Below are 19,732 nucleotides of genomic sequence, written 5' to 3'. Positions count from 1 at the left end.
ATGGACCACTCCACCAAGCTATATTTTTTTTATCAACTTTTGGAGTTTGCAAGCTCACCCTTTTGATCACTCACTTCAGAATGGGGTTCTTGTTCTGGAGCTAAAAAACCCAGGAGATGAACTTGGGGATGTTTCTCCTGAGGAGTGAAAAACATTGACCAAGGAATCTGAAGATGATGCTTTCAGTGTCTCAGGGATTCTTCTGGTCTTTTTTCTCAAAGGTTGCATACTTGAATGTTAACTATCAATCTGGGGTATTATTTTCAATAATATGTTTGACATTTTTGTTGTGATGGTGTTGTCTTGAATAGAGTATTGTCGTTGAACTAGTAGAGATGTTTTTGTCGGCGAAGGTGCCGTCGGAAGTTGGAGCACAAAGTCAACGAGTTACACACCGAAGCAAGGGATAATAGTGGAAAAAGAAAAAAAAATGGTGTGTAGGGTGTACCGTAATGATGTGAGGACTAGATTAATGTCACTGTTATTGGCCTTTAAACGGTAAAGAAGGAGGAGGCCGTTGTAAAAACATTAAAAACAGACAATTTAGTCTAACACATTAGGCAAGGCAACCACGTAACATCATATTAGCACACAGGGATTGTTGAGGTCATATGTTACATAGGCACACACGTTATCAATGTTAATGAAAAAAAAAGTTAACAATAGATTTAGTTTTGTCACTTTTTATTTTATTTTTGGAAATTAAATTATAATTTTTCATATTTTAGGAGTGAATCTATCATTGTCTCACACTTCAGAAATTAAAATGAATATTTATCCTTTTTTTTTAGAAAAAATGTTGATAGACACCCACAATGTCATTTGGCTCCTCGAAAGAGAAAAAAAATATTATCAACATGATAAGTAATATGATAAGAGAAAAAAAATAAAAAAAAATATATTAATAAGGTCTTTAAACTTAATGAATGTTCATGTATCAGTATTTTTTTTTTCTTTTAACATTTTTCCTTCACCAGTTATACTCCCCCTCTTTCTCTTGTCAGGTGCTTGAGTTGTGGTATCTGTACTGTTTGTACTCCCCCTCTTATGCAGGCCCAATGGGATGGATATCTAAGTCCAAAGTAAATTTGAAGAGATACTTATTATATTTTAAGAAAGAGTTATATGTCACTGGTATGTGACTTTTTTTGTCAGCATATAATAAATTTTTGTTTTATAAAAATTAATAGTAAATAATTTTTTTATTGATACACTTAAAGTTTGAGTTTTAGTTATTTCATTTTTGAGTCAATTATACCTCAGATGTTGTTGGTGGTCGTTAAATTGTGATTATTGAAAATTGGCCTTCAAGATGTTCTCTCTTGGAGACGGAGGTTTGCAAGGGCAAAAATGATCAAAACTTTTATACTATTTTTCCTTCACACCTGATGGCTTTTGACTATCTATAAGATGCAATATGTACATTATAGCTCTATCCTAAGACAAACCAAAAATTAAACTTGGTACATCATCCCAACTTCCAGAGATGATGCATGAGGCACACCAGTAACAAAGGAGGGTGCCCTGCTATTTCTTCTAAGGAATTCATACACTAAATTAATGCCTATTTTCTTCAACATGCTAGACCCTGATTTTGCTCTCATGTGTGTCTGTCCTATAATGTAAGCTACCCCAGCCTCCCAGGCTTCCATCACCTCCTCCAACTCTTCCATTACACTTGTGTCAATCTTTGGACTCTCTGGTACCAAAAACCTTACCCTTTTCTTCTGCTGCTGGATCACATTGGGTGACTTTATCTCCTTTAGTTCTGATGGTCCTGGCAAGTCTACATTCTCCACATTATCTACTTTATTCTCAGTCATCAAAAGGGAATGTGTAGAACATGTCCCTACAACTGCCATTCTGTCATCCTTTACGGGCTCATCATTTGAAGAGTTCGACCCAGTTCTTTCTGTGCGTATGAACTCTGCTATGCAGCACAGAAGATCATTCTCAAACTCAACATCATCTCTGTGGACATCACGGTATCCATATCGCACTATGCACCGGTAGAGTCTGAACTCTTTTGGACCAACGCGACCAACTAGAAACCGTTCCTCAGGTGTAACATGTGGAACCGGCACGTGCTTGATGCATAGAAAAACTAGGACCTGATGGAAGGCTGGGAGATTGGTTACAAAGTGGGAGAAGATTACTGGGATTCCAGACACTAGCTCGGTGTGTATAAGGCCAACCCCACGCACTCGGACAATACCTAAGCCGGGACATAGGCTGAGTAGCCAGTTGGTGGAAACCTTGTTTTGAACATCATATTCATACTTTTTGAGTGTGCCATAGTGCCAAGCACACATGCAAGTCAGAAACACAAGTGCCAATGCTATAGGCACCCATGCTCCTTGCAGGAACTTGATAAGAGAAGCAGAGAAGAAGAGAACCTCAATGTAGCCAAATATGAAAACAAACCCAAGTGCAAGGAGAACATTCTGGTGCCAGCAAAGTACAATAACCAGTGACATCAAACAAGTGGTCACCAGCATCACTGTGATAACTGCCAAACCTGTTGTGAAAAGTAAAGTATATTATGTCATATTCTTGTCAGAAAAAAGTACATACTAACTACTTTAACATCCTCCCTCCTCCTAGTTATGATTCCATCCCAAAAAGAGAATCAAATGCCTACTAAGTACATAAAACCATGCTACTCAGAAAAGTTCGCAGGTTACTTTGATTTGCATTCTTCCCCAGAAAAATTATGATTGCATCCTCTTAAAAATGCATCTTCTTGATGCTTCTAGTTCCATATCATATTGCTGCAAAATTAATGTATACATAAATAGCAATCAGTGTCATACCTGAGGCATTACCCAGATGCTTTGTGTCTCTGAAACAAATAGTTACTACCAAACACAATATCATCAATAGCCAATTGATCTCGGGGATATATATTTGTCCATGAATTTTGGATGATGTGTGAATCACTTTAACTCTTGGGAAACAACTTAATGCGGAGCATTGCTTGATGATTGAGAATGTTCCAGTGATAATGGCTTGACTTCCCACAACTGCAGCAAGTATCGCTATAACGAGAACAGGCCATCTCAATTTCTCTGGAAAGCAAAAGAATGAAAACTGTCAATTAGCTGAGAATTCTCCACATCTACTTTCTCCCTCAAAAAGAATGAGTTACAGCACCTACCTGGTACAGATTCGTAAAACCCAAAGTGATAATCTTGCTCAATGTTATGATGTTTAGATAGATAAGCAGCTTGCCCCATATATGCAAAAATTAAAGATGGATAAACCACAGAAGTAAAAGCAATCTGCAGAAGAGAGGTTAAATAAATAAGCATTTCCAAAATCTATTTAACTATATAACTAAATCGGATAAGACTTTTTAGTGCATTAATCTGACTCAGAAGAGATGCTAACACTTATCAAGGAACATAAATTACAACTTGTGGAGTGAATCAATCACGATAACAAACCCAACAGGAGTGAAATTTCAAGATGTCACTTTGTCAAATATAGTACTGTATTGTGTTTGTAGTATACAAGATTAGGTAGATTCACTTATCTTATATCAAATGAGACAGAATTTAAAATAGCATACCTTGATTGATAATTGTGTAAAGTGCCCAAGATCAGCAAACATGGCTTCTGATCCTGTAAAAGTAAAATTGAAATGGTATGAATATTAACATCAAATTGGCATAACATCCAAGTTAATCATCAAGCAGACAGACCAACCTGTAATGCACAGCAAAATTCCACCAAGGGCCATCCAACCTCCTTTCTGAGTTTTCCTTAAAAGTTGGAAAGCATAATATGGAGAGAGTGCTTTGTATACATGAGGATTCCAGTAAAATATATTGTATATCCCAATGGTACTAAGGCAGAAAAGCCATGTGATAATTACAGGAGCAAACAAGAAGCCAACTCTGTGTGTGCCATAATGTTGAAGGGCAAACAAGCCTATCAATATGATGCATGCAGCTGGAACTTCGACATCTGCCAAACAAGTTTCATAAGTAATATCAGCAAGGAATGTTCCGCATTTCTCAGGTAATAGAGAAGAGTGATATCAAAATTCTAAGTGAAAATAAAAGCAAATAAGATATATGATGGACAAACAAAAATTAAAGCATTTTCGTTGACATTTCTTCTCTAATTCTCAAGAACCAATCTCTAATTTGTCAAAAAAAATAAAATTGGTTATGGACATCAAGTTTATGGAAGTCCTGGCTATATAGCAAAAGCAATCTTACCTCAGCAGATAAGAGGAATGTTTGTGTTTTTATTGAACATTTTTAATTAAAATAAATGATTAAAATAATTATACTCATATATTTTTTAAAAAATTTAATTACTCATTTGATTTATATAGTTTCATAATTTGTCTTTTTTAGTTTGAAAGTGGTTTTTTTAGTCCATATAATTTACATTTTAATTCTCTTTTAGTCTTTGTAGTTTGAAAGTGGTCTTTTTAGTCCTTATAGTTTGAAAGTGGTCTTTTTAATTTTATATTTTATATTTTAATTCTCATTTAATCCTTATCATCAAAATATAAGTAGTATTATCAATTACAATTAACTACAAAAATATTAGCAAGTAATTCATAAATAATTTATCGCAAAATAATTTGTAATAAAAAAAATAATTGATAATTTATAACTAATTTGTAGCTAATTATTTTTATATTTTTTTTTTTGTAGCAAGGACCAAAAGATAATTAAAATATAAATTATAGGGACTAAAAATATCACTTTATACTATAGGAACTAAAAGATAATTAAAATATAAATTATAGGGGCTAAAAAGATCAAGTATAGGAACCAAAAAGGTACAAATCATGAAATTATAGGGAGTAATTAAACCTTTTTAAAAAATAGTGTTTTTCTTAAAAGCTAAAAATAATAGCTTCTGAAGAAAAAGCTTAAACAGATAGGATACAATATCACATAATGTTGGATCAACAAAATCACAAAAAAAGGTTAGCTATATATTTGTATCCATTTATAATTTTAATAATATCTGATATTTAATCCCACCCTGTCACATTGAAAGAATTGTTCCTCACTGTAGCAACAGTATAGCAGGTTATTGCTGCAAAATCAGGCTGATGATGCAGAATTGATGCTTGATACATAACTCAAGTTTCAATTAACGCCAGAATATAGACAGACCGGTATGGAAACTACCAAAGTTAGAAGTTACAGCAAATTATTTAAGAGTCCAGCCAATTTATCAGACTGTTTTTAAGTTACATGTTAACTACATTGCCTAAAGCCCTCTCTCTGATTGCAGGCCTTCACATGTGATTCATGAGGATTTCAACAAGGATACAAATATAGGTCAACCTACAAGTGCACCGACAAATGCAACACCATGACCAGTCCTTAATGCACAGTTACTCACAAGATGAGTATTATTAAGTTTCAACTTTTAACTATCAAGAAACACCACCAAGCTGAGAAAAGTATAGTATACACAACTAAGAAAAGACCTTATTCTTCTACTCTCTTTTTTTCATGGAATAAAACATGTTCAGGTCAACAGAAATCTCCAAAAATGACTCATATCTAACTTCTAAACAAACTAAACTCAGACACAGAAAAAAATCAAGTTCAACTCACATGCGTGCTTCTCCTTGGACATTGAAAGCTCCAGTCCAGACACAGCCGAGAAAACTGCATGCACTCATCCAAAAAACTCAACACAGTTCCTCAACAAAACCCCCAAAAATTCAAAGAACAAAACTTACATGCAGTTTCTGAGATGCTTTTAGTACTTTTCTCCAATCAGAATCGAAGTTTCACCTTGAGAACCTGTGCTTATCTTTTTAAACGAAATATTGAGATGAAACTTCAATTCTAACTGAAAACAACACCAAAAACACATAAAGAACTGCATCTTAGTTTTCTCTAAAGTCAAAGGACAAAACTTACATGCAGCACCTTATTTGTTTTTGGCACTATTCTTCCATCAGAATCATAGTTTCACCTCGAGAACCCATGTTGACCTTCCATGTAAACACTTATTTAGGCGAATCATCGAGGTGAAACTCCAATTCTAATTAGAAAACAACATCAGAAACACATAAAGAACTCCATCCAAGTTTTCTCGAAAGCCAAATAACAAAACTTACATGCACTTCCTTAAGTGCTTTTGGTTATGTTCTCCAATCCAATCAGAATTAGAGTTTCACCTCAAGAACCAGTGTTGACCTTCAATGCAAACATATACTACCTCCGGTCCTTTTTATAAGAAACAAGTTTCAATGTATTTCTTATACTGAAAAAGTTGTTTCTCATAAAAAAGAAAAGGAGGGAGTATTACATTGATTGTCGAGGTAAAACTCCAATTCTAATTAGAGAAAAAAAACCAAAAGCACTTAAAGAACTGCTTCTTCTTCTTCTTCTTCTCCAAAGTCATTACTCTTTAATCTCACCAGAAATAGCCGGGGTGAAGATGCCATCTCCAATGACCATGCAAGTCCCAATCAGCGCCAAAACCAGCAAAACCCTCTGCAAAACCTTGTGCTTCTCAAACGTGCTTCTGAGCCGCGCCGCAAAGCTGCTCTCGGGAGCCGCGCCGCGGGAATCCTTTCTGTACTCCGACAGCTCCTCGTCCGCCACCTGGCAATTCGGGAGAGAACTCACTCTGGCGTGGCGGCACAACAAGGAATAAAGCGCGAAAGTGCCTCCTTCGCCGTTATCGTCAGCTTTTAACACCACGAAAACGTACTTGAGCAGCGGGACCAGCGTTATGGTCCAGAAAACCAGCGACAAAACGCCGAAAACCTCCTCGTTGCTCTCCGTGTGCTTAATGTCCTCCGCAAACGTGCTTCTGAAAACGTACAACGGCGAAATGCTCAAATCACCGTACACCACTCCTAAACTCTGGTACGCCAGAGTCACAACCGTTCTCCACGACTCTCTCTGCAAAAACAAAAACAAAAATTAAAACAAAGACAAGCCTACATTCTCAGACACCACCACCACCACCAACAACAACAACGTTGTTTAAATCGAAATAGGAATTGAAACATTGAGCAGGCTTGGCTCTGTTCTCTTACCTTAACGGAGTTTCGACGAGTTGTTCCACCTTCTAGATCCATCGCATGCGTATTCGTGAGTCTCATAGAACCATTTGTTATTATTTTTTTTTGTAAATTAAGCCAAAATAAATAAATAAAGAGGATTTGATTTGATGATCGGAAAATGGCGGAAACTACCTCCTCACTTGGAATGAACACAAATTTAAGACATGTGTGTGTAGTAGTATATAACTATATATTTAGAGTGGGAAATGGTTTAATTAGAAAGTAGAGAGAAATAAATTAAACATGTTTTTTTTCTCTTTTAAAATTTAATTTAATTGTAATTATGATGATAATAATTATGGTTTATGTAAGACTGATAATAATAATAATATCTATGAAGTAACTTTCAGATCGATGATGGGGTATTAAACAAATTCAAGGAATCCAATTTCTCTGAGTAAAATAAGAAGATTCAACTCTGGGAAAACGACCCCCTCAGCTTGCAAATAGAGTAGGTTTATTTTTTGGAAAATAGGATGCGAAGATGCACACGAAATATCGGTTTTATTATTTTATTCGATTAATTAAATATAATAATTTAAATAAGGTAAATGAAAAAAGAAAAAAAAGAAAAAAAAACAAGTTCTCTTATATGAGAAGTTATCGTCTCTAGAGCGGTTGAACAACCTATACAACAAATAAGAGGTTGGGAGCAATCACACGAAAAGCCAGACATTCTTTGCATCAAAATTCAAAGGCTTTTTCTTTAAAAAAAGAAATATGACATTTATGTATTTGTTTTTTCTCAGTCATATCATTTATTACATTTTGAAATTTTATTTCTCCTCTTACTTTTGTCTCTTTCTCTCTTTTTATTACAAGTTTTATTGTACAAGTATGTTTCTCTTTTCTAAACCGTGGTTTGCGTGTATTTTAATAGAGAAAGTGAAGGATTATTATGAGGGAGAGAGAAGAACTTATAAGCTAGTGGTGGGGTTGGTAGAGAAAAAATTTATAGGCTAGTCTTATTTTGCTTTTGGGGCAATTAGGGGTAGCTGATAAGAGCATGATGTTTTCTACATGAGAGGAATAGAGTGACACGGAATATGTTAATTTTTGGAATTTGGTAAGGGAATTTGAGATTTTCCCATAAAGAGTTAAGAGAGAGAGAGAGAGTAGAGTAAGTAAGTGGTTAAAATTTGTAAAACAGCAAATTACTTAAAATGAATAGAAAATAAGGATATAGACAAGAGGTGGAGATGGAGATAAAGATAAAACTCAAACTCGAGGTGGAGTGTGTTGAATTTGGCAATTTGCAATTCAGATATTTCTAGTATTTCTAGTATGTTTACGTTTAGTTTTGTAATTGAGAGTTTTTTTTTGGAAAAATATAAATATATTAAATTCAAAATAATAAAATAATGAACGGAATAGAGAAAATTAAAAGTTTTCCTTATATAAAAATGTCTATATCAAGATGCTAAAACAAATATAACAGGTACGTTTATATATAAAAAAAAACTTAATCTTACTAATAATCTCTACTAAAAAATTTATAATTTTATTTTATGGTTTATTGTGATGGATCTATCTCATCCCTTTTCTCCTTTTGCTTCCGTTTTTTATAAAATTTCTCTGTTATTTGGTCGGGGAAAAACTGGCAACTGGATTGTATTTTCTGAAAGTCCAGGCTTTTGACTTGATTAAATTAAAATTTATTCTACCAACATGTTAGTATGAATAAAATTAGATTTAGTTTCTTTTAAGTAAAATTACAAATTTATTGTAATATCACGACAGAATATATTTTTTTCATTAAAATTAGTTATTGGTGAACACTTTTTTTTTATCAATTAATGATAATAAAAAAGAAATTAAAATTTATTCTTATTATTCCCATACTAAAACCGACTCACAGGTTTCTTAAACACCAGGCACATTTTGATATATCACAAAATCGTTACTTTATAGTTCAAAGGATGAAAAAATAATCATGTTTTCTCTTAGGATTTTTTGAAAAATATTTTCTTATTACTTATTACTAAAAAAATAAAGAATTATTGGAAGTTAAAATCATTTGTTTTTATTTCATATTTTTAAGTTCTATATCCTTTAGCAACTTTAAGACAATTGTATAAAATTTAATTTTAAAATTATAATTACACAATTAAAATAATGAAAAGCATTTGATTTTGTTGCTAAAAAATGCAGTAAAAATAAAATACAAAAAACGCATGCCTTGGGACTAAAATTAGTGAAACTTTCTTTTTAAAAAGCAAAAAATGCTCCTACAGTATACTGATAAGGATCTATGCCAGATTTTTCAAAAAACAAAAGATCTATGTCAGAGTTGACACATAAAAAGTTTATTAACTATACATTCTACAAGTGAAAATATTAATTTGTATGTCAACATTGTTTAAATCCCATAAAAAATAATTATATCATTTAATCTTTGGACCTCATTAAAATACTTTTTCTATTGCTCCAAATGATTAAGAGGATTGATGGCAACATACTATTGTTTTGGTAACAGTAACCACACATATGCTATTATATTATCAGCTATGTATGGTACACATCACAAAGAGTTCTTTTAGATAATTTTATGCTTCATTCAAATTGATAGTGCCTAACGTAGTTTTCTTTCTTTTGGTAATAAACTCGTCATCTTGTCATGGCCAGTAATAATCTCTCTAATCTGTTTCGTCCTATCCAGTTATGAATATATAAATGTGCAGAACAGCAATAAATGCAATAATCTTCTAGTAAAGGATGGAGAGAGATATAGAAAAATGGGGTACAAAGAATGAGACCCTTTGGCCTTTGATATGAGATATTTTGTCAGTTTCATAAGGCTAAAACATTTAATGAAAGGGCATTTTAATTTTCTTTGTGTTTAAGCTAATACTAACAAGGACAACAATAAAAAAATAATTGAAGATGATTATGGTTTTGTTTTGAATAATATGGTGTTGACCCAAAATTAGAGGTGATAGGCTATCAGAGGTATATTACCAAATTGATTCTGATTTTGTATAAGCAGACGCTCATATTTCCTATATATGTGCGCTCGCCGTAGTGGAATCTTACATTCAAAGAAAGCATCATTCGTTGTTTGGGAAAGTCTACATGTCCCTTTTTTAACACTATTTTCTTTTTATTTGTCTTTTCAGAACCTAATATTTGACAATAACCACCACTCTCTTTTTTTAAAATCAATTTTCACCTTTAGACAAAAAAAAAACGGAGAGAAAAAAATACTAACCTTAAGGAAAAAAAAAAAGAAAATGTCCAATTTAGTTTTTTAAGTTGTATTTCATTTTCATATTAATCTTTGAAACTAATAAAAACTTAAATAAATCCTTAAAATTTTTCATTAAATGATAACAACGACATATAAAGACCAGAATAAAAAAAAATCTTAATTTTAAGAACTAATGTGACAACACGATATAATTTTAATGATTAAATTAGTCATTTACATTTAAAAAAAGAGTAGAAAAAGCAGTAGTACCAAAAAGAAAATATTTTCCTTGTGATGATGCCATTTTTTCTTCTCATTAAGTTTCTTGTAGTAGCATGTATTATATGTATTAATAATAATCAAGAACATCTAACTTAATTAATCAAAATATGTATAAGTTAATAATATTATTATATATAATAATTTATAATTAAATGATAATGTAGAAATATTTATATGTATTATTGATATTCTGATTATATTCCTTTTCAAAACCTTATAAAAAATAATATCTAACAACAAAAAACAATCATATATTTTTTTTGAGAAAACACAAAACAATCAATTTTTTATTATTAAACACAAACAATCATGAAGCATAGTTACATCATTACAAATTTATGCTTCGACACGCATCTGTATGCATAGTCATGTACGGCAAAACTATTTTTTTTTTCTTAATTATAAACTTTTGGGTGTTATCTATTATAAAATTATATTTACTTTTGTGAACAAAGAGTGAGTATGTGTGGATAAATAATTGAAGTAATTAAACGTTTGCAAAATATTATTTATTATGTAAATATTTATGTACAAATTTTTATAATGGAGAGAAAATAAGACTAAATTATTTGTATATAAATTGTAATTTATTTTAAAAAAATTATTGAAATAAATTAAAAATAACTTATAATTTATAAATATATATAAGCTATTTTCATAAATCTTTTGAAACACTTACATATAGAAGTACTTATATCGTAAAACAGTCCAAATATTGTAAATAAACTATTTGAAAAGGATGAAATGGTTCAAATTTAAAAAAGGTTGTTTACTAGTTAAGACTCACACTCAACAAACGTTCATAAAAAATACTAATCGACTTTGATGTAAATTAACAATTTTGTCTTCTTGGATAAAATCAGGAACTTTATTGGAAAAAACGTCCATAAAAATATTTAATTATTTATGATAAAAAAAATAGTACGAGATCAAATGTATTTTTTCACAGGAATATTTTATTTGAGTTGGTTAGATAGATCCAAATTTAAAATTGTAAGTTAAACTAAAATAAATTCTATAATCTACAGATTCGCCTGTTCATTAGTCTATTTACGAGCAATTTATTATCAATATATAGATCTATGCAATTTGTCTAATTACCAATAGTTTATAACTCAGCCAACATTAATTTGTTACAAATCACAAATACTTTTTTTTTTATAAGACACAATCTTACTTTAGAACTTGAGTTACCTAAGATTATTATGAATAACAATTTTTTTCTCTAAATACTTAATATGTATATATTCAAAAAAAAATCTCTAAATATACAACAATTTCATAGTGATTCATCCATGCGCTTAGGTATAAAATCAGCCAACATAATTTTAGCAGTTTGCCTTTATCAATTTATATTTAATTTATTCAAATATAAAATATAAGCCTTGAAATGAAACAAACTAGGGAAGGAGAAGAAAACAAAAACAAAGGCAGAAGAACATTCTAAATGGTTCTCAATTTCCTCAGTTTATTAAGGTTCACAAGAAAAAAAAGTTAGGTTAGAAAAGTAACCAACCAATTGCAGGATCCATGAAAATATCTAGTCCAGTTTTTCTTTGTTTTGATCACATAGGGGGGCAGGGTTTGACATTTGACTGAACATTTTGTCTACCAAAATCTGAAGAAGGTGATAAACAACATTCTGAAAGCATTATGGTCGGCCATAGAAGGGATTTGCTATATATATAAATAATTCTGATGTCCTTCTGTTGACTTGGTTTTCGGAATTCACAAAACAGTGTTTTTCCTTAATTTTCTGTTTATTATGATGAATTTAACTATCATCCATGAATACAGTAAAAGTAAATATCGTCCTATCATAAATTATAATGAATAATAGAATACAAAAATAGATTAGTGTAAAGAAAAATTATTATTAACAAATTATTATTATTATATATAATAATAATAATAATAATAATAATAATAATAATAATAATAATAAATTTATGAACTTTTATAATAATCACCTTAAAAATTAGTATAAAATATTTTTTGGTTGATAGGAAATGTAAAAAAAAAATTATATTAATAATGCATTGCCATTAAACTATGATAATATTAGCTTATAAAAGAAATCTAATATCATAGTTAATTTTTTATAATGATTATCTTAAATATATATTTGTAGTAATTTTAAATTGATCAATTATAAGACAAACTTTATTTTACAAAGGAAAATAACTAATATATCTTATATAAATACTTTTTATTAAAATTAAATTATATTAATCACATTAAATATTATATTTTTTTGACAAAAAATGTTATTATTATTATTACATTATTTTAATCAACTTCTTAATTCTAAAAGTAATGGTTAACAAAAAGTAGTTTAATTTGTGCATGAAATTCAATAAATATGACGGCATCTAGTCATCTACACATAATTGATTTTCTGAAGATTCTTAAAACATTTATCGTACGTACAAACGTCAAATCCCGAACCTGGCCAAACAAAAATGTCGTTCAAAACCTGGCTCCTTAGAAAATTAAGACAAAGTGGCTAGGATGATGATTCATAAATTGATACATGAAAAAGTTGCAGAGAATGCGTAATGAGTATATTAAAAATTGATATTCTAATCAATTTTTATAATTTTTGAAATTCTAATTATCGTTCAGTAATTTTAAAAATAATAATACTATAATTGAATGAGCTAAACTGATTATCAGTTTATTACTTATAATTGTAAAAACTTTTGTTTTGGTTATCTCCTCATTCATTTACATTGGATTCTAGACATAGAATAATGGAGGATGAGGTGTCGGGGATAACCCGCACAACAAGCATTAGCCTCATTGAAAACATGTAGTATAAGTTTCCCTGCCCGGCTACCCCTTAGCTCCATATATAAATCTTCTCTCTCTTTCTCTCTCATATACACTATCAAACAAATTATTTCAATTAATATTTTTAAAACCTTCAACTGGTAAAAGAACTCATTCAAGATTCAATAGTACAATCATGATCGAACTTTTATTAATTAAATAATAATAATAGCAACAAATAAAATATTATTTAAAAACATAATATTATAGTTTTATTATAATAAAAAACTACATATTATTTTCTATGCGTTTAGACTTCAATATATTTCTATTTTGTGTGTTTTCCTGAATTGAAATTTTTTTTTGCCTCTAATAATATCAAATTCTTACTTTTTAACGATATCAAATCTTTGATTGGGATACTCCTGCTACTATCACTTATGTAAGTTATTATCTAATAATGATTCATTATTAGACTTTGTTATTTAAATATTGTGAATTTTATGATTTACTATTTTATTTTATTATGATGTAAAAATATTTAATTGATATGTTACTTATAAATATTTTATTATTATTTTTATACTAACTAAACTCTTACAAATTGACATTCAAATTTATGAAGTTCTCATGAGTTTACTTAAACTTTTAAATTTATAACCTTGTTTATAATTTTACTAAACATTTGTCCATTTATGTAATTTTGTATTTATAAACTATTTTAATAAATAATTATAACTAAATAAGCTATTTTCACAATTTTAAATATATATAGTTAACTTTTTGACTTTCTAACTATTTTAAACAAATATAACCTAAATATAAATTAAGGAATTTAAAATTGGCCTATAAAGATGTAAATAAATTGCCCTATAAGGAATTTCAAATTTCCCTAAATACATCGAAACAATTTATCATGTGACACATATGCATGAAATAATTAATTAATTTAAAAATGTAAAACGCATATAAAACTTGATGCTAAGCCGTCACGAATGAAAGTTTGTTTATTTGGCCTGAACTTGAACAAACAAGATGTTTAATTAATTGGATATCTAATATAAATTTAGCCACTCACCAAAGTTCTCAACGCATCCTTACTCAATTAATTTTCATGGATTGTTGTTGTGCACATCATTTTCTTCCCGTTTCAAGTGCGCATACACAAGTGCCACACTATTTTAATGGGATTATTTGATCTCATGTTCTACCCTGTCTCCATATGTTACCAAAAGGTAGGCCTTTTGGAGTTTATCAAACCTAATCAAACTTAGAAAATTCTGCAAAGAAAATGACACCGTAATAATTTACATCATTCTTCTCATTCACAATTAATATATAAAACTTATACGAAGGCCCACTATTAATATGAAATTAAGCTAGATGCTTCATTGGGTGCCTAATTAGGTAAAAACCTATCGGGGGAAAGATTAGATGATGAATATTCAATTAAACAACTTAGTTGTCAGTGCATACGTATTAATTATTAGGTCAAGACGCTTGGAGCTATACACATAAGCAAGTACCTCATGGCAACAACACATTTATCTTTAGTATAATAGTTTAATTAGGTTTATAACTAATTACAAGCCTAGCTACAATTTTTTGGAGCTTAACGTACACTAAAATATAACTTAGGTTCAGCTAATCGAGATTATTTTACCCATTTTGGGGGGGTGGGGGGGGGGGGATTTTACGAAAGGTGTATATTACTAACATAAAAAGTTGTATGAAAATGATGTTGTCTTTTTATATTCTTAAGTCTCAAAGCAAGATGGGTCAACAAAAATATTGACCAGCTACACGAGTTATGTTTAGCAGTACCTTGTTGAGTGGTCAGTGTTCATTTCAATAGAGGATCTCGTTGGACCAATAAAGAAAAGAAGAAGAGGATTTTGGAATTTAATCATTGTGTAGCTAATTCACACCGACGTATATATATAACATAATTAATAGTATTCAACACGAGTGATTTTTTTGTCTAAAAACTGTGTAACCTTTTAGAAGAAAAAATTTGATAATACGACAATATTTTGGCATAGTAAGAAAACTTTCAAGTAAGTTTTTCTTATGGGAACTTAAAGGTAATTTAAGTAAAGTTTTAATTAATATGAGAAATTGCAATAAAGTTTTTTGATAACTTAGATATAATTTTAATTAATATAGATTTTTAGTCTGAATTTTTCCTACTATGGAAACTTACACTCAAATTAAGTAAAGTCTTAACTAGATTGCAAAGAGCTTCATAATGGTCCCTGTTATTATCACCTCACATTATAACACTAATAGAGCATGTTTAATAAAGCTAATGGATTTTTGACACAACTTCTAATGTCTGAGAAAGCTTTAATTTTTTTTCCTTATACATAAAAAAATACTTTTTTATTTTGATCCTATACATATTTTTTTATGTTAGTATTTATATACTCCTTCTATGACACTATTCCATTATGTTTGATGTTTAAGCTTTTTTTTCTTTCCAAAATTTAATATAAGAATATAATAAGAACATGATAGGATAAGAATAAAATAAATTTTAATCATACATATTTGAGTTTGATTGATGTATATAAAATAATATTATTGAGTTATTCTATTCTGTATTTAACACATACTAGATAATGATAATGATGATAATTAAGGTAGTGGCATGATAATGATAATAGGGATAATAATAAAGACAATGGTGATGATGTTGATGAAAATGATAGAAACAATAGTGGTGCAAGGGCAAGAGTGGGGGTGGTGAGAAAGAGAGACAACATATAACAATTACTCTATCTTGTTATTTCTAACCCAAATTCTTGTTTAAAATAAGAAACTCACTATGCTAAGGATATGGTAGGCAATCAAATAAGTAAATTATATCCTAATAGTTAAACAATGAATTACAACATAATAGGATAATTATCATACCTTAGCTTATATTATTTTGGCTAACAAATGAGCGCTTAAGATTTTGGTCTAGGAATTAAAAAATATAATTAATATTTTGGATTTCACAAAATATATGGATTTAATATCTGTTTGATCCATAAACTTTTTTTGGATTTCTAATTTTAGTCCCTAATTTAAATTTTAACTTGTTAAAGTCCTTGAACTTTTTATTTGTTATCACATTTAGTTATCTTATCAACTAACAATATTAATTGAAGATGTAATAATAACATTAACAATTCAATAATTTGTCATGTCATAAAAAAATATAGTTAATGAAGGATTAAAACCAGTTTGTACCAAAAAAAAAAAAAAAAACTTGATCATTTCATTAAACTCTTTGATAACATGACAAGTTAATAAACTTTCAATGTAGATGTCATGTCATCATTTGTTACCACTAAATGTGATAATGGAAAAAGAACTTTGGGAACTTTAATTAGTTTAAATTTAGATTAAAGATTAAAAGTAAAAATCTGAAAATATATTAAGGACTTAAAAAAATAGTAATTCCTAAAAATATTATGTAATTTCTTTAGAGTTTAATGTATATACACTGATAGAATAAAATAATTTAATTTTATCATTCAATAATAAATTATCACTTAAATTACTTTAAAATAATTATTTTAAAAGTAAACAAAATATATATATATATATATATATATATATATATATATATATATATATATATATATATATATATATATATATGATAGATTATGAAGAAATGATTGTCCTAATTTTTTTTATTTCTTAATATATCTCTTATCTTTCATATGAATAGATTCTTTCTCATGTATATTTCTTTTTATTTGCTCACTGCATAGTAAATAGTTAAAGATATAATATAAAAAAATTAATGTTTGATTGATAATGTAAAATGGCAATCAAAATGAGACAATTTTTTCCTTCTAAAATGTCAAACAAAATAAGATAGAAGAAGTACATATCAAAACACAAAGCAAAGATAGAATAAAAATAACGCCACACACACACACAAAATCAATCTACAATAATTATAGTATATCAGAAGTTTGCGTAGTTTGACCATATGTGTTAACTTATAAAATGGAGCAAAACTAAAGATGAAACTTCCAGTACTACTCACTCTAATGAAAAGAATCATTAAATTCAGCACTCGAAAGTCATACATATATATTTTCTCCTTTTAAACCTTCATTTAAGTAAAATTGAAATACTTATCCAACTCTCAAACACCATTTTCTTGAAATAATTTGCCAAAAGTGTTAGCTTGTAAAATGGAGCAAAACTAAAGAGAAGACTTCCACTACTCCCTCTAATTAAGAATCATTAACTTCAGTACTCGCAAGTCAATATACATAATTAATCACTCCTTTTAAAACTTCATATTATGTAAAATTGAAATACTTTTTTATTTAACCCTCAAACAACATTTTCTTGTAACAATTAATCTATTAATCTTGATAGTATAATCTCAATATTACATGATGGTCAAAAGGAAAAAAAAATCATTTGGTGAAAGTTCAAAATAATACCTTAGATGAAACTGGGAGGAGATATCATATATTAACATCAACGCTAAGATTATTCACTTAGCATGTGACTATAATCATGACATATGTCACTATTAAAAAAAATACTTTTTACGATGCGTGATTTATGATGGTTATTATAGAACTGATTTAAAAAGTGGTGTAGTAACATTTTTGTAATTATTATAAAAAATTACATTTTACGACGCACATTCTAAGACGATTATTAAAAATTGCCTTAGAATGTTATATGCAATAAAGTTTACGATGGGTTTGAGGTGAAGACCGACATAATTGGGGGGAAAAAACAAGCGCGTGCGCAGAACCTCAACTCCCAATTTTATTATTATTATTTCCCAGAAATCACTCTCTTCTTCTTCTGCACACCTCTTCGTTTTCTCTCACTAACCCTAAAAGCCCATCCACCTCTGGTTAGTGTTTTCTCTAGAAAGAGAAGCTATTGTTGCTGCTGGTAGAAATGTACGAGAACCAGCTTCAAGAGCTGGCCCAGTGGATCTCTCAAAGTGTTTCCACTTCTTGTTTGAGGCGTGGCGACTGCTTCTTTCTCGTTGGGATTTTGAACGTCTTGCCGAGATGGTCTCGCCGTCGGCTATCATTAAGGCCATCCTCTCCCAACAAGAGATCGAATGAGCCCATTCTTGTTTCTCCACCACCGAACACACACATGCTCTTTGCTTCCTTCCTCGCCTCGCGCTAACCTATGCCCCCTGATTATCTCGTGCACCCCTTCTTTATCCATTTTTTTCCTCAGATTCGGAGCACCGCACGTGCCCCTATTGGGAAAAGAGGTTCCGGTGCTGGGGCCTAGGGTTAGGGTTTTTGAGAGATGTGGGATGCTCCATGCATTGATGAGCCTTATCGTGCGCCGTTTTAAGCCGTTTGGGCACGGTGACGACGCCGGTAACGTCGTCGCTGGAAGAGAATGCAAGGACGACCTCCTCTGGTTCCGCGACATCGAAAAGTTTACAGCCGACAATTTCTCCATGGCCATCATCCAGGCCAACCAGGTCATCGAGGACCAAAGCTAGATCGAGTTCGGCGCCTTTGGCACCTTCGGCACCTTTGTCGGCGTCTACGACGGCCACAATGACCCCGATTACTCCCGCTATGTTTGCGATAACTTGTTTTGCAATCTCCAAGGTTAGCTACTTCGCGATTCAATCTCTTTCTTTATATATAAATACCGTTATTCCAATTCTCAATCGTGAGTTGGAACTGTTTTTAGTTGTAAGTGATTTTTGTATCTTCGCTTTTCGTGAAATTTTTGCTTTTTGATTTTAATTTCACCACCTAAAAGTAGTTGTGCTTTTCACGACAATCACGAACAGTTAAAAAATGCTTGTTGTGTAATTGTGTTGGAGCTATGTCACAATCGACCTCTTTTTTTAAAAAATAAAAATAGTTATGTATCTGTGTCGAAGGGCAATGGATGTTGTGTTTAGGTACTTTAGGAGCCATTGTTATGTACTTTAGGAACACTGATATGGAGGTGATTAGCATAACTGAGAAATGGAGTAGATTAACATGTTGAAAAATTAAAGAGAAAATAGGGGGGAGAGGGATAAGCTTACAAATCTTCTCAAACTTGTGTTGAATATATCTACGCAACATCAATGAGTTTTATGTAATAAGCTTACAAATCTTCTCAAACCGATGTAAAAATCTGGCATCCAAACCCGTCTTAGAATGAGCATAATTCTACATCGGTTGGTCAACTGTCGTTGTAGGACGATTGTGTTTCAACGACATCAACTACAATGACGCGTGATAATCGATGTAGAAAATCTATTTTTTAGTAATATGCACTTGACTCTATGTTTTTATAAATTATGATACTATATATATATATATATATATATATATATAAATTATGCAGATATCCTTGAAATATTTTGTAAAATAATTTCAGTATAAAATGTGAAACAATACTTTCATTTTATACTAGCGTTGTAA

The 19,732-nt window shown here is 30.3% G+C and overlaps 1 protein-coding gene and 1 non-coding gene across 2 annotated transcripts; both read right to left on the bottom strand.

The window, feature by feature from the left end:
* Positions 1-1,335: 1,335 nt before the first annotated feature.
* On the bottom strand, positions 1,336-8,311 carry LOC100793141 (potassium transporter 6). Its single transcript, XM_003517717.5, has 8 exons — positions 7,037-8,311; positions 6,410-6,899; positions 5,595-5,648; positions 3,709-3,969; positions 3,572-3,624; positions 3,158-3,281; positions 2,814-3,068; positions 1,336-2,518 (listed from the first exon to the last, which is right to left on the bottom strand). Exons 1-8 carry the CDS (start codon positions 7,100-7,102, stop codon positions 1,455-1,457), a joined length of 2,367 nt encoding a protein of 788 aa, XP_003517765.1. The 5' UTR covers positions 7,103-8,311; the 3' UTR covers positions 1,336-1,454.
* On the bottom strand, positions 6,202-6,294 carry MIR10405A (microRNA MIR10405a). Its single transcript, NR_161662.1, has one exon. It is a non-coding gene; the product is annotated as a microRNA MIR10405a (primary transcript).
* Positions 8,312-19,732: the final 11,421 nt, after the last annotated feature.

The sequence above is a fragment of the Glycine max genome, chromosome 1 (genome assembly GCF_000004515.6).
Source record: "Glycine max cultivar Williams 82 chromosome 1, Glycine_max_v4.0, whole genome shotgun sequence".
NCBI lineage: Eukaryota > Viridiplantae > Streptophyta > Magnoliopsida > Fabales > Fabaceae > Glycine > Glycine max.
This window is presented reverse-complemented; position numbering and strand designations above follow the sequence as displayed.

Coding starts and splice junctions, on each gene's coding strand:
- LOC100793141 (XM_003517717.5), bottom strand. CDS start 7,102: ATGAGACTCACGAATACGCATGCGATGGATCTAGAAGGTGGAACAACT. Junction 3,625..3,708: donor AATTTTGCTGTGCATTACAG/GTTGGTCTGTCT, acceptor TTACTTTTACAG/GATCAGAAGCCATGTTTGCT. Junction 3,069..3,157: donor GTTTTACGAATCTGTACCAG/GTAGGTGCTGTA, acceptor TTTGCTTTCCAG/AGAAATTGAGATGGCCTGTT.